A 20,489-nucleotide genomic window follows, 5' to 3' on the forward strand; every position below is an offset into this window, starting at 1 on the left:
AACTATTCTTTTAGCATTGTATTCGTGCTATTTAAGTAATTGTGCTAAGTATTAAGCGGACAAGAGCAAGAGCAGCATGTGATCTATCTTGTAAAAGGATCAATACTTACTGATTGTAACTTCCTCAGCAAATTACTAGTCCAATCTAGCTCAATTTGTAGCTATTAGTCTCAAGAGTGGACATGGGCTATGGGATAGAGCCGAACCACTATATTTCACTCTTACTAGCACACAGTTTCAACATTACATTGACCTATTCTTTACTCAGCGCCAGTTAATTTTCACGAAAGATTGTTAAGTTTTCTAAAGCAACCTATTCACCCCCTCTAGATTGTATTGTTAGCCCCCAACAATACAAACCCAATCACTCTTGAGATAGAGGCAATCTAGAAAACTCAAATTAATTTCCAATTAGCAATGAAAAATTGAGAGCACACAGCATGAGCCTTCAATGATTAATTGCCATAATTCACAATTTTTGTGTTTAGATCATGTAGGGATCCAACTATAGGATTATTGAATTTCATACTTGACAATCTATATAGTCTATTAATCTCGAGGAGGAGATAGAGAGTCATTCCAAAATTTGGGAACAATTTACTTTAAGATAGAGTGAATTTAATGACTATTTTCTCAAGCCAATTCCAATCTCAAATTTCTTTCGAGTTCCATATATTCAAACGAATCTCAGAGTTGAAAACTCTATGATGAAACGGGAAATAAATGAGTCATTGAAACAATAAGTATCCTCTTTCCAATTTGATACCAAAGCCTTTTTCTTGTTGATCTTAAAATATTTTGTGGATAAATAAGTCTTTTTAATCCTTTTATATGATCGTCTTCAATTGCTTCGATCAAGACCGGGAAGCTACGTATTGTAGCTGGGGAGGAATCCAATATTTTAACCTGTTAAATACAAGTGTGAAAAAGAACAGATGGAGTCCAAGTCAAAGTCATGCTTGGGATCAAATCGACCTGTGTTACATTGTAAGGAGTAAGCGACATTCTCCTCTGCCCTTTTTGAAAAATCAATGAAGATTCCACCACAAGCCTCGTCTGCAATAATAGTATAAAGCATAGCTAGCAGACATGAAGATACCACGAGATTCGGTGGGTTGTTCTGTCTCTCTCCCCAGTTTCCAAGAAATCAGAGTGCGATTACTTTCTTCGAATTTAAGCGCCCGCGTAGTTTAACCCAGACATGGAAAAATGATGCCTTATTCTGCGATGCTGTAGAGTCCAGGCCAATTTCGATTCAAAGAGGCCTAAATTATTAGAAAAACCTCAAATTTTAAGTATAGTCGCAATTCCACTCCAATTCTTTTTTATCTGAGAAAAAAAATTCAATTTTAGATGTAGCCCCAAATCTATTTCAAAATTTAGATTTAGTCCTAAATTTATCTCGAATTTTGTTTTGCCTAAAAAGATCACTAACTTTTAATCTATCCTTAAATCAACATTGTGGTTATTCCTAATTGGGCATGGTGTTTCCACATTGATGACAAATCTACATTGATAAGGCGACATAGAAAATTATCTTCAAATTAAAACTGCTCTAGGATATAAAAATTAATGACCTCGTGGTCATTGAAGTGATTATCTATTGTTATCGTTTAATTAATAATATAGGTGGTAGTTGAGTAGAACTTGAAATCAATCCTATAACCTGTGACACGATAGGTTTCAAGATATGTAGGATAAATTCCAAATTCAAAAATAAGGAATTTGTTTCAGTAGATAGGTTCCAAATTAGATGTGACATCCGTATGGAAATTAGAATTTTGAAATCACCCGCCCCTAATTGATTTACCTCCAAAGTCCTACATGGTCAAATCTCCAAAGAAAATATACAAGTTTTTCCATGATATTAGAATCTTACGTATTGAACAATTGCAATAAATATAATTAAAACATAGATGCCTCCACATGATGGTTTTCAATGCTTTAATCGCTTGATTCTTGCGTACTTGGGGTTTGAGTCACTATGTGTCCTACTCAGCATGACTTCAGAATGATGCTTGCCACCCCATGCATAGAGCGGTACCCAATATATGTGGACGGAACAATTGACATACAATCATAAAATTAGTCGAGCTGAGAAAAATTCTGATATCTATTTTTATTTGCAAGTGAAAGTATTGAGGTATGATTTATATTCCCCATCAATAAGGAGGCACGGAATTCTACTCCTTGATGAATATGAGGGTTCGAGGGAAATCTCAAAAGGGTCATAGGGACAGTATCTTCGTGACGTCCTTAATTTAAGTTCATTTTTTTTATTGGAAATTTAGATTTACCGATTTATAATATCTTATTATTATTATTTATAATTGAGAGCTGTAATATAGAGGTGTAATATATTAATTAGAGTAAAATTATCATAAAAATTCTGATACCTCAATGCCTCTTTCGCTCGTTTTTATTTTTTATTTCTTCGTGGCGGTGTGTCGAATTCTAATAGAAAGAAGGGAAAGGAAAGGAAGATAGGCATCGTTAAAGACTTCGCGAGGACTGAGGAGCAATCTGTCGAGATATTTTATCGCTCTCGGTCTTGGTTGTCTCTAAATTTCGTCAATGCGCGGGTCGTCGAGCGGATGATATGATTGCAAGAGGCCAAAACTGTCAGAGTGAACAATAATCACTTTGTTTTTTGTTTTTTCACGACATGTCCTCCCCACTTTAAAAAAGTAAGAGAGCTTAGCAAGTGACGCCGGAGCTGGTCTCTGTCTCTGCAATGTGCTTGCCAGCTTCGAACGAAATAGAAAGGATGCGTCTCTGAGGCAAAAGCTACTTTTTGCAAAAGCATATTAACTTTTGTGCACAATTTTCTTCGCCTATTTAGACGCCATCAAGTCTCACCACGTGTATCTACTTTTGTGCACAATTTTCAAGGCGTCTCATGCTGACGTCACGTGGTGACGTGCGAACCGCTCTGTCAAGAGGGTCGGCTAACTCGCTAGGGTTTTGTTCTTCAGGTTAGGTCGGATTTTCTTGGGTGCTCCTTCCTTGGATATGCTGAGCTTGGACACACAGCGGGTCGATGAATAGGCACGTGACTAGAGTAAGCTATAAATCTTTGCTGGCTACAAAAAAAAAAAAAAAAAACGTTGTCAATATTGGTGTACAGTGATGATCATTAATAGGTTGTCAAATAGTTGATTGTACACAATGATATTGGTTAAATGGGTCAAATGGATTACCCATCGAAATGCCACAAAAAGGCCGAATACTTAGAGGGTGTCAAGATGCGGTCATAAAATTTGGAATTTGAAATCAGTGATGAGTGGAGCTATGAAGACCGGTAAATCATGGAGCAAGAATGGACGAGGTGAAGGATCAAAACACAATTTTAAAGGAGCAATCACTCCAAAATAACATCATAGCATCGTAAGAGTATGGGCACAAGATTCTCAAAGATGTGGAGACATAGAGATATGGTTAAGACTGTAGGAGAATTGCTCCTAGAAGGTGATGGCATGAGCACTATATATACCATTGTTAATCTACTAGAGACCGCCCGAGCACAAAAAACAAAAAACAAAAAAATAAAAATAAAATAAACAAACAAACATGTTATCTTTCAACTACCCTTTAATTGATGCATTGTAGCTTTTATTTTTAGACTTGCGTCATCGATTAAATTCCAGTGTGTCTCTTAGCTGTAGATTTTAGATTTGCGTCGTCGTTTAAATTCCAACATTGCCTTTTCATGTCTTTAACTTTGTGGTCAATTAAATTCTGGCATACTTTGTGCACATTTAGGTTTGTCCATAATAGCTACATTCTCAAATTTTGTCATTGTTCAAATTTCAATTAGGGGTGATCGGTTTCTTGTCTGGTTTAGTTCCACCTAAGAATTGGAAATCGGACCATGAGGACCGATTCCAATTTTTTTTGGGATTGGGGATCGAATCGGACGGTCCTAGGACCAAGAACCAAACTGGACCGACTAACCGATTCAGTTTAATAGAACTGACCACTAGAGGTGGCAAATGGGTGGGACAGGTCGGATATGGGTCGGGTCGAAAACGGGTCAACTCATATTTGACCTATTTAACCCGTTCTGACCCATATTCTTATAGTGTAAATCTAGTGACTCATACCCGACTCGACCCATATTGCTAAAACCCACTAATATTCTAAAAAAAACCCGCGCTCACTATAAGCTATATGCTAATTGGATAAAAACCTCAAATTAAATTAAAAATAGTAAATAAAATAAAAAATGTTAAAAAAGCCTATAAATTGAAATATTTATGAAGAATTAGACTATGCACATGCTTCTCTTATTTAAAGTGAGCATACTATTGAGCAACTGAAAACTGCAATGTGAAACTAAGTATTAGCTATTTGAACACTATCTAATGAAACATTCGTGAAGGGAAGAATGAAAATGGTCTTTCGCAAGTCAGATTTATACGAGCTTCATCAAATCTGGAATTGAAAGTAAACACTTCTCTTAATAAGAATCTCATTTGCTCGTTCAAAGAAAATAGTTCTATAGCTACATTTGTAATTCAAACAAAATTGTCCACTCTCTTGGAAATCCTAGAAAGATGGACAAAAAGATGTACTGCTCAAAAACTTCTTCACATACAGTTATCACCTTCCCTCCTTCCAGACTAAGTTGACTTCATACTGGTCAACCAAGCGCATAACATGACCAAGTCCCAAATATGATGATATCTTCAATTATGAAGGTAGAAAATTCTAAACCTGATACCAATTATAGTTCATCTTTTAATAATGAGATGAAACTCTTCTTCTGATTAACACATAACTTTACTTACATATGCCTCTCCAACCCGCAAATCCCCATAAATCTTCTCCCCCTCCATGTCATAATGAAACAATGTAAAAATGTTCACATGGACTAATTAAGCATAGTACAACTTGTTTATGGTTGGCCACCCCTAATCAGTTTCCTAAACTGTGAAAGCTTCTACAGAAATCTGCAATTTACCAAGAAGTCAACTGCCATATCAGAGGAAAAACATGGTACAAGTACAGAGAAGGCACCTTATAACCAAAAAGCTCATAACATGCCTGTCGAAACACTGAAATTCGGTCTGCAAATACAGTCTTGTACCTATGCCATATTGTATCATCCATGAGACAATGAATATGGAATATTGAGAACAAACGTATCATGTAACACAAACCTTTCTTCACGCTTCTCAAGTGTTGCAATTTGTTCTTTTAGCTAAGTTATCTTTTCATATATTTGGCAATCAACAGATTTTGCAGCATTGCCTACAATTTACATGTGCAACAACACAACAAGAACAAAAGAGCATTTAATTATGCACCACCAAGCTATAGCTTTTCAAATAACGTAAAATCATTTACAACCCCAAACCAAAATTTCATCATACGGAATGCAATAGGCACATGAATTTCATTAATCCTGTTGCATCAGCATTTAATGTTTGGATATATATATCCATGCGCGCACGCGCACATTTCAGCACATTGTTAAGAATCTATAATATTGCAAGAACAAGACAAAAACCATTTTAACATGCTAGTATGAATCTGGAGATAAAAGAGATAATTTAATAGTGAACTTTAGAAATAAAAGAAAGTACCTAATGCAAATAGTCTTGGAAGTCAACAATGAGAGACTCGTCCTCAAGATCTTCCTTAGGCGGAACTCCAAATAACCAATCTCTGGTGCATAGCTCAGCCTCCACATTTTTAGGCGAAATGTTACTACGATATTTATTTAGGATGTATCCTCCAATGCTAAAAGGCTGACTCTGAGGCAACAGTAGTGATAGGAATACTCAATATATCACATGCCATAAGAGATAACTCAGGATATCAATGTGAATTAGCTTTCCAATAATCAAGGACATTGAGATTAGGGGATTTTTTTTCTATCAACCCTGGGCTCCTCTAAATACAAATATGATTGTGATTTAGTAGATTGCAAGCTAAAGTGTTCACTCTCAAATGCATCATACTCATCAAGATTGTCCCCAATGTTTTCGACAATGTCCTCAACTGAAATGTTACCTTGACTAATTGAAGATGCAAAGCGATCATCTCTTGATGTAGAGGTCACATATTCATCAAAAAACATATAAAGCTTTTCTCAAATGCTCCATACAAATTCCACATGATCATCCATCTCCAACTTCAAATAGCAAAATTCTAACAAGTGTAGCTTATAGCGAGAATCTAATACAACAGCAACAGATAAGACAACACTGTAACACTTCCAATATTTTTCAAACTTCTTTAGCATTGCCATAGCCATAGATCTAATAGCTACATCCTCACTACTCCTTGCATTTATCAAACGAAGCTGAATCTGCCATACTCTATAGAAATATAAATTCGCCGTGGGATATCTAACTCCAGAGAAGAGAGTAGAAATATCATAGAAATGTTGCAACAAGAATACTATTTTCTTGGCTCTAACCCAATCCTCAAGTGATGGACATGTAAGAAAGTTAGAATCAATTAGCTTCAAATGGGAAAATGCATTTTCAAAGACCAAAGCACCTTCAAGCATTAAGTACATAAAGTTCCATCTAGTAGCTACATCTTGACGTACTTTTTTACCCGTCTTCAATCAAGACTGTGTTATCACTCAACAAATTTTGCTCTCCTCCCTTGTGTAGCTCTCACATATTTGACAAATTCTCTAAAATTTTGCAATAATCCATCAATCATCTTTAGACCTTCTTGGACAATAAAATTCAGAATGTGTGCACTACAACATACATGAAAAAACTTCCATTACACAACAAAGAGGATCTCATAGAATGTGTACTTTTCCAAATATCAATCATACTGTCATTGTATAATGCATTATCTAATGTGATACTGAAAATTTTCCTCTCAATGCCCCACTCTCTCAACAAAGTCAGCAATTTTTCCAATAAAATGGCGCCATTGTGTGGAGGTGGCATGTAGGAGAAGCACAAAGCCTTTGCATGCAATTCCCAATTCTCATCAATGTAATGGGCAGTGACGGTCATATAATGATTAGTTGTCACAGAAGTCCACAAGTCAGAAGGTAAACATATTCTGCTAGAAAGTGACATAATATTTGATTTCAAATTTCTCTTCTCATTCTCATAAACTTTTACCACATCACTTTTTGCTGTATTCCTCGACATGTGCTTCACATTGGGATTAAGATAACTAAGCAATTCTCTGGTAGCCTCTTGCTCTACAAAAGAGTATGTTAATTGTGTTTGACTATTGCTTTTGCTAGCTTGCTTCTAAACACAGTTTGATCAAACTGTTCCGTGGAATCGTCAACGTTGGCCTCTCGATTAGGACAAATATGTAAATGACACAACAAATTTTTTGTCTCATGGCTAGCCATGTAAGTTGATTCGCACTATTTGCACTTGGCCTTTTTTTTTTGCCATCCTCTGTGAATTGTTTGAATTTAGACCATACAGTAGAAGTACATTTTTTCGATCGTTTAGAGCAAGTAGAGTTATCTTCCTCATCCTCATGAAATAAGGATGTAGCTCTACGCCTCTTGGACCCTTTTGTTGTTGAATATTCTTCTTGATCCTCGTTAGATCTTGACATGTCAACTAATTAGTTAAAGAAAATGTGAATTAGAACAAGTTATTTACTCAAAGAGAAAATGACATGTTATATTTCTGTTTAACACTAAAAGAAAACATCTCCAACTTTCATTCTTCTTTAAGAGTAGAGAACAAAAAAGAAAACATGCAACCAAACAAGCAATAACAATCAAGTGATTGTGAAACATACTAAGAACAGAGACGAGGAAAGAATCGCATGCATCAATAGCAAAAATTGAGGAACTCAATGTGTCAAAAATTTATAAAGACACTTCTCTAAGAACAAGCATTGCCATCCCAACCAGTCCGAACCCTAGACCCAACTAAAATCAACTAGAAGAATAAGATATAAGCCAAGAACTCGTTCAGCTGGAACAAAGTTGTGATTGTGCCCCATTTAAGCCGCAAAATGGCAGAACCCAACCCTAATCAAACAATCTCTACTTCTAAAAACCCTTCAGTTCGAACATGGAAGCTGAGGAAACGTCATTTCTCCTATGCAAATTCTTCATCATCTTTCACCACCAGCAAATAGACTAAGAACAGAGTTAAGAAAAAGAATCACACGCATCGATTGCAGCAGCAGAAATTTTCAAGCTCAATGAGTCCTCTAGAGATTTCAGCTCGAGACAATGACGTTAGGTTTCATCAAGCACCGGGCTTGCTTTGGTCTGAATACGTATTTGGGGCCTTTCATCTCTCTCGCTCTATCTCAGTATTAATAGGTCTGACGTCACTCCTTCATCTCCCCCCTCTGTAAAACCCGAGAGATCGATCCTCTCTCTCTCTCTCCCCTCGCCCTCCAAACGTCCGATTCTCTTCCCCTCCTCCTCCCTCTCTCCCTCCGTTGATCCATCCAATCCAGCAGTCGATTTCTCCATCTCCTGCACATCGCGCACGTCGTCTTTCTTCTCACCCGGCTCGAGAATCACGTTGCCGCGAGTGCTTGATTTTGAGACTCCGATTATCTGGGGGCCATGAGTGAGGGAGAGAGGAGCCTAAGTGGTCCGTTAAGGCTAGCGGGTTTCGGGATCTTATAAATGGCGGATACGCCGAGTATCCACTAGGTGAAAGACGCTGCCTTCGTCTAAAGGGGAGAGGGGGGTGCGAATGGAAATTATTATCATCTCAAATCCACCACCACATCCAAATATCGCCACCGATCTTTTCGAAATTATCAATATAATGATCATTTAGATGTTTATTATTTGAACCTACATCTTCACCAATACTTTACTCTCGTAAGGAAAAACAACCTTATGATATTGATAATTTGAAGAAATTATCTTCACCAATACTTTACTCTCGTAAGGAATAACAACCTTATGATATTGATAATTTGAAGAAATTAACTGCCATTTTTAGATGATGCGGAGCAAAACTAAAATTGGACTTAAAGTTGATTTTTTTTTTCACGAAATTAGGCCTTTAAATGGATATGCACATATTTAATAGCGACGAAGTTTCGATTTGTTTCTCCTTTTTTGTCATTATTCAAAATTCTCAATATGAACTCATGAAGTTACATTATGAGATGAACCATGGATGAGAATGCAACAGAGAACAAGCGAACAAGAACTCGCCATGCTTCTTTATTTCCAGCACGCAGCCTACAGCACACAGCACACAGCACACAACACACAACATACAACACACAACACACTGATGACACAACACAGGAACTTTCTTCTTTTCCTCGAAAGGAAGTGGCGCTCCATGTCCTCAACGGGGCGACAGTGCTCGTAGCTCCCCTAAATGATGGTGCATGAGTTCTCGCTCACCCACTCTTCAAGGTTGTACGTGCCCTTAAACTTGTCGTACAGCTGCGGCAAGATTTTGGTCCATTTCCGCCCCTGCAAAATCGATACATGTATTCTCTCATGCCGTCATGGAAGTGAGATTATGTAGGAAGGAATAAGGATGAGACGAATTAGAGACAATTGAATCGGATTATGTCACGGTGATTCTGTCCACTTTTTTTAGGTTGATTTGATTCTGTCCACTTGAGCTGGTGATTTCGTGCGTGTGTGAGAGAGAGATGGATCTTACTTCGTCATTAGCTTCTCCCTCCGTCCCACGCCCGGTTCTCGCCTGCATGACATAGTGTTCATAGGTAAATATATACTTGAACTCGAGTGATTACTTTTTTTTCCTGCTAATAAAGAATTAAGTTGTCTTTTCTTTTCTTTTTTACAGGTATGGCAGAGGCAAATATCATGTCTGGGTTTTGTAAAACTCATTCAGCTTTCGAAAATCGCTTTACAAACCATACCATTATCTTCCGGACCAACTTACGCGAATCACGCCTATACATGTTGTCTATGTAGTCGGGGTGCAAATCTTTTTGAAGGAGAATATAGTACTCTTGATCTCGTCATTAGTTCCAACTCGATAAAAGGGAGGTGGACATTCCTCGTCGGAGGTAATTTTATTGAAAATGTAGATTTTGGCAGTGTTGAATTATCTGCATCATATATCATTATGAAGAATCGAGATCTAACGTCTATTTATTTTAATTTAAACTACAATTTTTACCTGTTGACCGCGTACATCAGTACTAGGCCTGCGTTTTAATAGGTGTTTATACTCGTCGCGGCTGAGGACGTAGAAGAAGGTGATTAGTTCCTCAAAACTGAGATTCTTGTTGTCGTCCTTGTCCAGCTCTGCGAAGAGATCATCAGGGTTGACAGTACGGAGCCCGGCATCGCTCAGGAAGGTCCTGAACTCGTGGATACTTATCTTGTCGTTCTTGTCCTTGTTCATGGTGTCGAAGAGGCTCCTGGCCGCCTCCTTCTGGTCCGCCGTCAAGTCCTCGAAGTGAGCAGCTGCAGCCTCGCGAACCTTTTCTCTATCTATGTCTGCCGAGACGGGCTTGCTTAGCTCGGTCGGCAAGGCCTCCAAGGCCTCCAAGGCCATGTCCATCCCTCTCCCCCTCTTTCTCTCCTTTGCTTCCCTCTTTGAGGATGTGTGCAAGTGCTGTTGCTAATAGCAACTTGCTATGGAGGTTATTGAAGTATTTATAGAAAATGACAGTCGAGCGTTCCACGAGTTAGACACACAAAAGAAAGAAAGAAAAATATGTGAATGATTATTAGATTTTTAATGTGTGTACGATCAATGTGAATGCATGTGAAGCACAGAGAGAGGAAGCAAAAAAATTCGTGGACTTCAATTAGGACGTACAAGTCCCTACATTTGCTAAGAGCAATGTTACATGGGAGAGAAAATCTTATTAAAACATTTTTATTATGTGAAGAGTTAATTTTTTCATTGGATATTTAAAGAAACTAATAGTCCAATGCATGGATCCCACCGATTTCAATCCGATTGAAACTTTCTAATATTTTTATTGCTACCATCTGATGACTTGTCGGACATTCACGAGTCACGTCAATTGGTTAAGTCCAGGCCTTTGACATTTACGGATGATTCTGACGATTCTGACTGAGAATAATTAATACTCAATTAGTGATATTCGAACTAGTGATTTCTAATTTTTAAGCCGAAAATCTCCTTACATTAATACCAAGAATTCTCTTTTCCTAGCTATTTTGTTCTCCGAGCAATTTTAGTCTCCACCATACCTTGAGTGGGTGTCCATAACGGTATGCGAGTGAAGAGTACTAATTCAAAACCTTGAGAAAAGTAAGATAGTGTAGGGGAATGTGGATAAGGTCGGTTCAACTTGAGAATCCGACCGAACTTGCTTGGACCTAGTAGTTTAAGATCAGTGTTAAGGAAAATTGATTTGGTTCCCAATGTTAACTTCAGAAATTGAGAGGCAAATTATTCGAGGCGAAATCAACAAATACCCGTAGCACAGCGTTGGCTTCTTTACAGGGCCACCAATGCGGACAATTACACGCGTCATAAAATCTTTACAATTCCAACAATTGAGGTCCATGCCTATCGAAATCATTAAAATTCAAGACGACACAGCACTGACGTGCCTTTGAAGCGGTTCCTAATTAAACCGGTTTTGAAGCATCTTTAAAAGAATAAATATTATTGCACCCATAAAAATTGAACCATTCCCTTCAACACGAACAAACAACAAAATAATCACTTGACTAACAAATATTTTATAACAAAATTATGCAACTTTTATATCGTATCATATAAATTATATTTTCACACAAAACAAAAATGAACCAGTTCTTGGGTAAAATCGACAATCGAACTGGACCTAACTGGAAATCAAACCACCCATGTTGGAGAAATATTTTCAAGTGATTTTGATAATATCTAAACTATTCTAAATATAATATTTACAATGAAATGTGCAGATGTTTATACCAAAAACCTGCATAATATCCATGGTCTAATCCAATGGAAGTAAGTATGTCATAAGTCCAGATATGATTTTTCCGTAAATAGTATAAGTGGACTTGAAGATAACCAAATGCCAATGTCTATGTCGGAGTTGTAAATATCAAGTCTTTGGTGCTATGGTAGCCACATACATTTAATGATGTTCATTGGATTAGCAAATTAGCCATTGTGGTTTTGGAATTGCACAACAGCAGAATCTAGATGAGACCAGTAATCGGAGAATTTATGTTGTGTAATAGGTTTGTCAGAAACTACATGGAAGGGACAACAACACATGCTATTTGTAGGTAGAGTGCAAATGTTTGGGAAAAAAAGACTATATGGGCAGTTCTATCTCTGAACAGTAGCTCAACGGTAATTCTAATGGCTCTTTGCTTCTTCAATCCACCTCCAATGGATAGATCGAAGATTTGTTAGAGAGAGCACATACCAAGATCTCAACATTTGTCACTAACTATGTTCCAAGCGATATGCTCTCTTTCAACTATTCTTTTAGCATTGTATTCGTGATATTTAAGTAATTGTGCTAAATATTAAGTGTACAAGAGCAAGAGCAGCATGTGATCTATCTTGTAAAAGGATCAATACTTACTGATTGTATTGATCACCTTGTAGCTATTAGTCTCAAAAGTGGATGTGGGCTTCGGGATAAAGCCGAACCACTATATTCCAACATCACATTGACCTGTTCTTTCCTTAGCGCCAGTTAATTTTCACAGAAAACACAAAATAATTTCCAATTAGCAATAAAAAATTGAGAGCACACAACATGAGCCTTCAATGATTAATTGCCATAATTCACAATTTTTGCGTTTAGATCATGGAACAGATAGGGATCCAACTATAGGATTATTGAATTTCATACTTGACAATCTATATAGTCTATCAATCTCAAGGAGAAGACAGAGAGTCATTCCAAATTTTGGGAACAATTTGCTTTAAGATAGAGTGAATTTAATGACCATTTTCTCAAGCCAATTCCAATCTCAGATTTTTTGCGAGTTCCATATATTCAAACAAATCTCGGAGGTTGAAAACTCTATGATGAAACGGAAAAAAAATGAGTCCCTGAAGCAATAAATATCCTCTTTCCAATTTTATACCACAGCCTTTTTCTTGTTGATCTTAAAATATTTTGTTGATAAATAAGTCTTTTTAATCCTTTTATATGATCGTCTTCAATTATTTCGATCCTACTCCTTGATAAATATGAAGGTTCGAGGGCAATCTCGAAAGGGTCATAGGGATAGCATATTCGTGACGTCCTTAATTTAAGTTCATTTTTTATTTGTAATTTAGATTTACTGATTATATATAATATCTTTTTATTTATTTATTTATAATTGAGAGTTGTAATATAGAGGAGCAATATATTAATTAGAGTAAAATTATCGTAAAAATTCTGATATCTCAATGTCTCTATCGCTCGTTTTTATTTTTTATTTCTTCATGATGGTGTGTCGAATTCCAATAGAAAGAAGGGAAAGAAAAGGAAGATAGATATCGTTAAAGACTTCGTGAGGACTGAGGAGCAATCTGCCAAGATCTTTTTCGCTCTCGGTCTTGGTTATCTCTAAATTTCGTCAACGCGCGGGTCGTCGAGCGGATCATATGATTGCAAGAGGCCAAAACCGTCAGAGCGAACGGTACAAATCACCTTGTTTTTGTTCCCCATCAATAAGAAGGTATGGAGTTCTACTCCTTGATAAATATGAAGGTTCGAGGGCAATCTCGAAAGGGTCATAGGGATAGCATATTCGTGACGTCCTTAATTTAAGTTCATTTTTTATTTGTAATTTAGATTTACTAATTATATATAATATCTTTCTATTTATTTATTTATAATTGAGAGTTGTAATATAGATGAGCGATGTATTAATTAGAGTAAAATTATCGTAAAAATTCTGATATCTCAATGTCTCTATCGCTCGTTTTTATTTTTTATTTCTTCATGATGGTGTGTCGAATTCCAATAGAAAGAAGGGAAAGAAAAGGAAGATAGATATCGTTAAAGACTTCGTGAGGACTGAGGAGCAATCTGCCAAGATCTTTTTTCGCTCTCGGTCTTGGTTATCTCTAAATTTCGTCAACGCGCGGGTCGTCGAGCGGATCATATGATTGCAAGAGGCCAAAACTGTCAGAGCGAACGGTACAAATCACCTTGTTTTTGTTCCCCATCAATAAGAAGGTATGGAGTTCTACTCCTTGATAAATATGAAGGTTGGAGGGCAATCTCGAAAGGGTCATAGGGATAGCATATTCGTGACGTCCTTAATTTAAGTTCATTTTTTATTTGTAATTTAGATTTACTAATTATATATAATATCTTTCTATTTATTTATTTATAATTGAGAGTTGTAATATAGAGGAGCAATGTATTAATTAGAGTAAAATTATCGTAAAAATTCTGATATCTCAATGTCTCTATCGCTCATTTTTATTTTTTATTTCTTCGTGATGGTGTGTCAAATTCTAATAAAAAGAAGGGAAAGAAAATGAAGATAGATATCGTTAAAGACTTCGCGAGGACTGAGGAGCAATCTGCCAAGATCTTTTTTCGCTCTCGGTCTTGGTTATCTCTAAATTTCGTCAACGCGCGGGTCGTTGAGCGGATCATATGATTGCAAGAGGCCAAAATTGTCAGAGCGAACGGTACAAATCACCTTGTTTTTGTTCCCCATCAATAAGAAGGTATGGAGTTCTACTCCTTGATAAATATGAAGGTTCGAGGGCAATCTCGAAAGGGTCATAGGGATAGCATATTCGTGACGTCCTTAATTTAAGTTCATTTTTTATTTGTAATTTAGATTTACTAATTATATATAATATCTTTCTATTTATTTATTTATAATTGAGAGTTGTAATATAGATGAGCGATGTATTAATTAGAGTAAAATTATCGTAAAAATTCTGATATCTCAATGTCTCTATCGCTCGTTTTTATTTTTTATTTCTTCATGATGGTGTGTCGAATTCCAATAGAAAGAAGGGAAAGAAAAGGAAGATAGATATCGTTAAAGACTTCGTGAGGACTGAGGAGCAATCTGCCAAGATCTTTTTTCGCTCTCGGTCTTGGTTATCTCTAAATTTCGTCAACGCGCGGTCGTCGAGCGGATCATATGATTGCAAGAGGCCAAAATTGTCAGAGCGAACGGTACAAATCACCTTGTTTTTGTTCCCCATCAATAAGAAGGTATGGAGTTCTACTCCTTGATAAATATGAAGGTTCGAGGGCAATCTCGAAAGGGTCATAGGGATAGCATATTCGTGACGTCCTTAATTTAAGTTCATTTTTTATTTGTAATTTAGATTTATTGATTATATATAATATCTTTCTATTTATTTATCTATAATTGAGAGTTGTAATATAGAGGAGCCATGTATTAATTAGAGTAAAATTATCATAAAAATTCTGATATCTCAATGTCTCTATCGCTCGTTTTTATTTTTTATTTCTTCGTGATGGTGTGTCGAATTCCAATAGAAAGAAGGGAAAGAAAAGGAAGATAGATATCGTTAAAGACTTCGTGAGGACTGAGGAGCAATCTGTCAAGATCTTTTTTCGCTCTCGGTCTTGGTTGTCGCTCAATTTCGTCAACGCGCGGGTCGTCAAGCGGATGATATGATTGCAAGAGGCCAAAACCGTCAGAGCTACAAATCACCTTGTTTTTGTTCCCCATCAATAAGAAGGTATGGAGTTCTACTCCTTGATAAATATGAAGGTTCGAGGGCAATCTCGAAAGGGTCATAGGGATAGCATATTCGTGACGTCCTTAATTTAAGTTCATTTTTTATTTGTAATTTAGATTTACTGATTATATATAATATATTTCTATTTATTTATTTATAATTGAGAGTTGTAATATAGAGGAGCAATGTATTAATTAGAGTAAAATTATCGTAAAATTCTGATATCTCAATGTCTCTATCGCTCATTTTTATTTTTTATTTCTTCGTGATGGTGTGTCAAATTCTAATAAAAAGAAGGGAAAGAAAATGAAGATAGATATTGTTAAAGACTTCGCGAGGACTGAGGAGCAATCTGCCAAGATCTTTTTTCGCTCTCGGTCTTGGTTATCTCTAAATTTATTCAACGCGCGGGTCGTCGAGCGGATCATATGATTGCAAGAGGCCAAAACTGTCAGAGCGAACGGTACAAATCACCTTGTTTTTGTTCCCCATCAATAAGAAGGTATGGAGTTCTACTCCTTGATAAATATGAAGGTTCGAGGGCAATCTCGAAAGGGTCATAGGGATAGCATATTCGTGACGTCCTTAATTTAAGTTCATTTTTTATTTGTAATTTAGATTTACTGATTATATATAATATCTTTCTATTTATTTATTTATAATTGAGAGTTGTAATATAGAGGAGCGATGTATTAATTAGAGTAAAATTGTCGTAAAAATTCTGATATCTCTATGTCTCTATCGCTCGTTTTTATTTTTTATTTCTTCGTGATGGTGTGTCGAATTCCAATAGAAAGAAGGGAAAGAAAAGGAAGATAGATATCGTTAAAGACTTCGTGAGGACTGAGGAGCAATCTGTCAAGATCTTTTTTCGCTCTCGGTCTTGGTTATCTCTATATTTCGTCAACGCGCGGGTCGTCGAGCGGATCATATGATTGCAAGAGGCCAAAACCGTCAGAGTGAACGGTACAAATCACCTTGTTTTTGTTCCCCATCAATAAGAAGGTGTGGAGTTCTACTCCTTGATAAATATGAAGGTTCGAGGGCAATCTCGAAAGGGTCATAGGGATAGCATATTCGTGACGTCCTTAATTTAAGTTCATTTTTTATTTGTAATTTAGATTTACTGATTATATATAATATCTTTCTATTTATTTATTTATAATTGAGAGTTGTAATATAGAGGAGCAATGTATTAATTAGAGTAAAATTATCGTAAAATTCTGATATCTCAATGTCTCTATCGCTCATTTTTATTTTTTATTTCTTCGTGATGGTGTGTCAAATTCTAATAAAAAGAAGGGAAAGAAAATGAAGATAGATATTGTTAAAGACTTCGCGAGGACTGAGGAGCAATCTGCCAAGATCTTTTTTCGCTCTCGGTCTTGGTTATCTCTAAATTTCGTCAACGCGCGGGTCGTCGAGCGGATCATATGATTGCAAGAGGCCAAAATTGTCAGAGCGAACGGTACAAATCACCTTGTTTTTGTTCCCCATCAATAAGAAGGTATGGAGTTCTACTCCTTGATAAATATGAAGGTTCGAGGGCAATCTCGAAAGGGTCATAGGGATAGCATATTCGTGACGTCCTTAATTTAAGTTCATTTTTTATTTGTAATTTAGATTTACTTATTATATATAATATCTTTCTATTTATTTATTTATAGTTGAGAGTTGTAATATAGAGGAGCCATGTATTAATTAGAGTAAAATTATCATAAAAATTCTGATATCTCAATGTCTCTATCGCTCATTTTTATTTTTTATTTCTTCGTGATGGTGTGTCGAATTCCAATAGAAAGAAGGGAAAGAAAGGAAGATAGATATCGTTAAAGACTTCATGAGGACTGAGGAGCAATCTGCCAAGATCTTTTTTAGCTCTCGGTCTTGGTTGTCGCTCAATTTCGTCAATGCGCGGGTCGTCAAGCGGATGATATGATTGCAAGAGGCCAAAACTGTCAGAGTGAACAGTATGAATCGCTTTGTTTATTTGTCACGATCGTGTCCCCCCACTTTTAAAAAGGAAGAGAGCTTTGCAAATGACGTCGGAGCTGGTCTCTGTCTCTACAATGCGCTTGCCAGCTCTGAACGAAATAGAAAGGAAATGTCTCTAGGCGAAAGCTACTTTTTACAAAAGCAAGTCTACTTTTGTGCACAATTATCTCCGCCTCTATAGACGCCGTCAAGTCTCACCACGTGTATCTACTTTTATGCACAATTTCAAGTCGTCTCATGCTGGCGTCACGTGATGACGTGTGAACCGCTCTGTCAGGAGGGTCGGTTGACTCGCTAGGGTTTTGTTCTTCAGGTTAGGTCGGATTTTCTTGGGTGCTCCTTCCTTGGATTTGCCGAGCTTGGAATAGGCACGTGACTAGAGTAAGCTGTAAATCTTTGTTGATGGCTATAAAAAAACCGTTGTCGATATTGGTGTAGAGTGATGATCATTGATAGATATTGTAGACAATGATGTTGGTTAAATTGGTTAAATGGATTATCAATCAAAACGCCACAAAAAGGCCGAATACTGAGAGGGTGTCAAGATGCGGTCATAAAATTTTGAATTTGAAATCACTGATGAGTGGAGCTATGAAGACCGGTAAATCATGGAACAAGAATGGACAAGGTGAAGAATTAAGACACGATTTTAAAGGAGCAATCACTCGAAAATAAGATCATGGCATCATAAGAGTATGGGCACAAGATTCTAAAAAATGTGGAGACATTGAGATATGGCTACAACTGCAGGAGAATTGCTCCTAGAAGGTGATGGCATGAGCACTATATATACCATTGTCAATCTACTAGGGACTTTACGAGCACAAAAAAAAAAAAAAAGTGTTGTCTTTCAACTACCCTTTAATTGATGCATTGTAATTTTAATTTTCAGACTCATGTCATCGATTAAATTCTAGTATGTCTCTTAGCTGTAGATTTTAGATTTGTGTTTTCGTTTAAATTCCAACATCGACTTTTCACATTTTTGAACTTGGTCGTCAATTAAATTCTGACATAATTTGTGCACATTTAGTTCCGTCCATATTAGCTACGTTTTTAAATTTTGTTCTCAATCAAATTTTGATTAAGGTTGATCAGTTTCTAGTCCGGTTTGGTTCCACCTAGGAATTGGAAACTAGACCATGAGGACCAATTGTCACACCTCGAACCCTGAGTGTGCGCACATCCCTCGGTAGTCGATAGAAAGCGACGTTTCCAGGACACATCACCAACCCATTTATTTTTATTGCACATGCGGAAGCGATTTACTAATCCCCTAACCACAATAAACATGGGATAGAAAAGTAGGATAACAATTCATTACAAGCCACACTTTCATAAACAAACCAATTTATAAACATATGCCATCTCTAAGATCCAAGTACAGGAGATCTATCTCCAATAAGAACTATTGAGCTATCCATGCTTTTGACCCTTCCGCCTCAAGCTCTAAGTTCTTCACACTAGGGACCTAAAAATGGTTATACAATAACCAGTGAAATATAAATCTTAGTGAGTTCTTCCCCTAAGCCCTCGGTTAGTACACCAACTCAACTCGGGGTATCTCTTCAGAACTACTCCACAAACAACCAACGACCCACAACCAGCAACCAACAAACAACAGTCGATTCGCATACAACCTTACCTGATATGCCATACCCTGCACATTATAACTTAGCACAATACACGCACTGCACATGGCCATTAGATGATGACGTTCATCAATCACATGTGAATCGTGTCACAAGCGATCTTACTTGGCCATTGCCACACCCTTCACGTTATCGATTCATGTGTGCATGTAATAAACAATATTATCCACTCAGGCATTCCAATTACTTTCGGCCATATGGGCACAATACTCGACACACAGAAATACGGTCACATAGGCATGACTTATCACGCGTTCCAATTGATTATTGCCATGCAAGCACGATTATCCAACTTAAAAAATGAGAAGTAGAAATTTTCTACTTTTTTATTTCTGGAATAAAACATAAATAAAAACTTCGCTCATTGCTCGCCTTCATGGCCCGCAGCCATCGCTCGCCTCCCGTTGCTCGCCGCTTGTTGATGTATGATTTCTACATCGACACTTTCAATTGATTAAGGATATTTTTATCTCATGAAAGAGTGGAGCACAATGAATGGAAAAGAGCATGGGAGGGAGATATCTAAGAATGCCTATGAAACAAATTTCTATTCCGAAAACATATATTTTGTATCGTTGCCAAATACATATCTCTACTCAAAAGGAATAAGAAAAAAAAATTATTTCTAGCTAGAAATTGTTCTAAAGAACATAATGGTTATCATTTGCATTCCTAATACTTTTAATTGCCTCTATATGCTGATCCGTTAAACACCTTGCAAATCCCATGAACCGGTTAAATCCATACCTTTGAGTCATGCTACCTTGACCAATAATTTTTTGCACGTCAGTAATGAGATTCTAACCGATGACCTTTTAATATCTATACTCTGTTCGTTTTGCGAAAAATGTGGCGTTCTTGGAAAATATTCTCCAAGAAGCCATTTTGAAAATACTAATATTTTTCGATGTTTGACGAATAAACTAGAAAATATTTTCTGCCGTTTAGTATGGAACAATTGGATTCGATTTTCCTCCGTGCACTCATTTTAATATATTTTTCATTTTTTTCTAAAGAGTTGATTTTTTAATTCTTATTTTCTTTCTACTTTTTTCTTTTTATTTTTTGTTTTTTCCTTTTACTTTTTCCCCCTCGTTCTTCTACAGTTAGTCGCCGCCTCGCTGGCCATGATGACTGCTGGTGATTACTTGAGGCTCGCCACTCGCTAGATTGGCGAGTGTGAGTATCGAACTCGAGGCTCACTAGAGGCTCTCGCTCACTAGTGGCTGGCTGTTGGCCGTTGACCGGCCCAGTAAGAAGAAAA

At 36.8% G+C, this 20,489-nt stretch overlaps 1 protein-coding gene across 1 annotated transcript; it reads right to left on the reverse strand.

Annotated features, from left to right (window-relative positions):
- Nucleotides 1-9,019: 9,019 nt before the first annotated feature.
- LOC120295527 lies at nt 9,020-10,552 on the reverse strand. Its single transcript, XM_039316739.1, has 3 exons — nt 10,092-10,552; nt 9,606-9,647; nt 9,020-9,409 (listed from the first exon to the last, which is right to left on the reverse strand). Exons 1-3 carry the CDS (start codon nt 10,476-10,478, stop codon nt 9,308-9,310), a joined length of 531 nt encoding a protein of 176 aa, XP_039172673.1. The 5' UTR covers nt 10,479-10,552; the 3' UTR covers nt 9,020-9,307.
- Nucleotides 10,553-20,489: the final 9,937 nt, after the last annotated feature.

Source organism: Eucalyptus grandis, chromosome 7, assembly GCF_016545825.1.
Source record: "Eucalyptus grandis isolate ANBG69807.140 chromosome 7, ASM1654582v1, whole genome shotgun sequence".
Classification (NCBI taxonomy): Eukaryota; Viridiplantae; Streptophyta; class Magnoliopsida; order Myrtales; family Myrtaceae; genus Eucalyptus; species Eucalyptus grandis.

What these genes read in the sequence shown, in the direction of transcription:
- LOC120295527 (XM_039316739.1), bottom strand. Translation starts at nt 10,478, where the DNA reads ATGGACATGGCCTTGGAGGCCTTGGAGGCCTTGCCGACCGAGCTAAGC. An exon ending in CTGATGTACGCGGTCAACAG is followed by an intron (nt 9,648 to 10,091) that starts GTAAAAATTGTA and finishes TATGTCATGCAG; the next exon opens with GCGAGAACCGGGCGTGGGAC. An exon ending in AGGGAGAAGCTAATGACGAA is followed by an intron (nt 9,410 to 9,605) that starts GTAAGATCCATC and finishes TCGATTTTGCAG; the next exon opens with GGGCGGAAATGGACCAAAAT.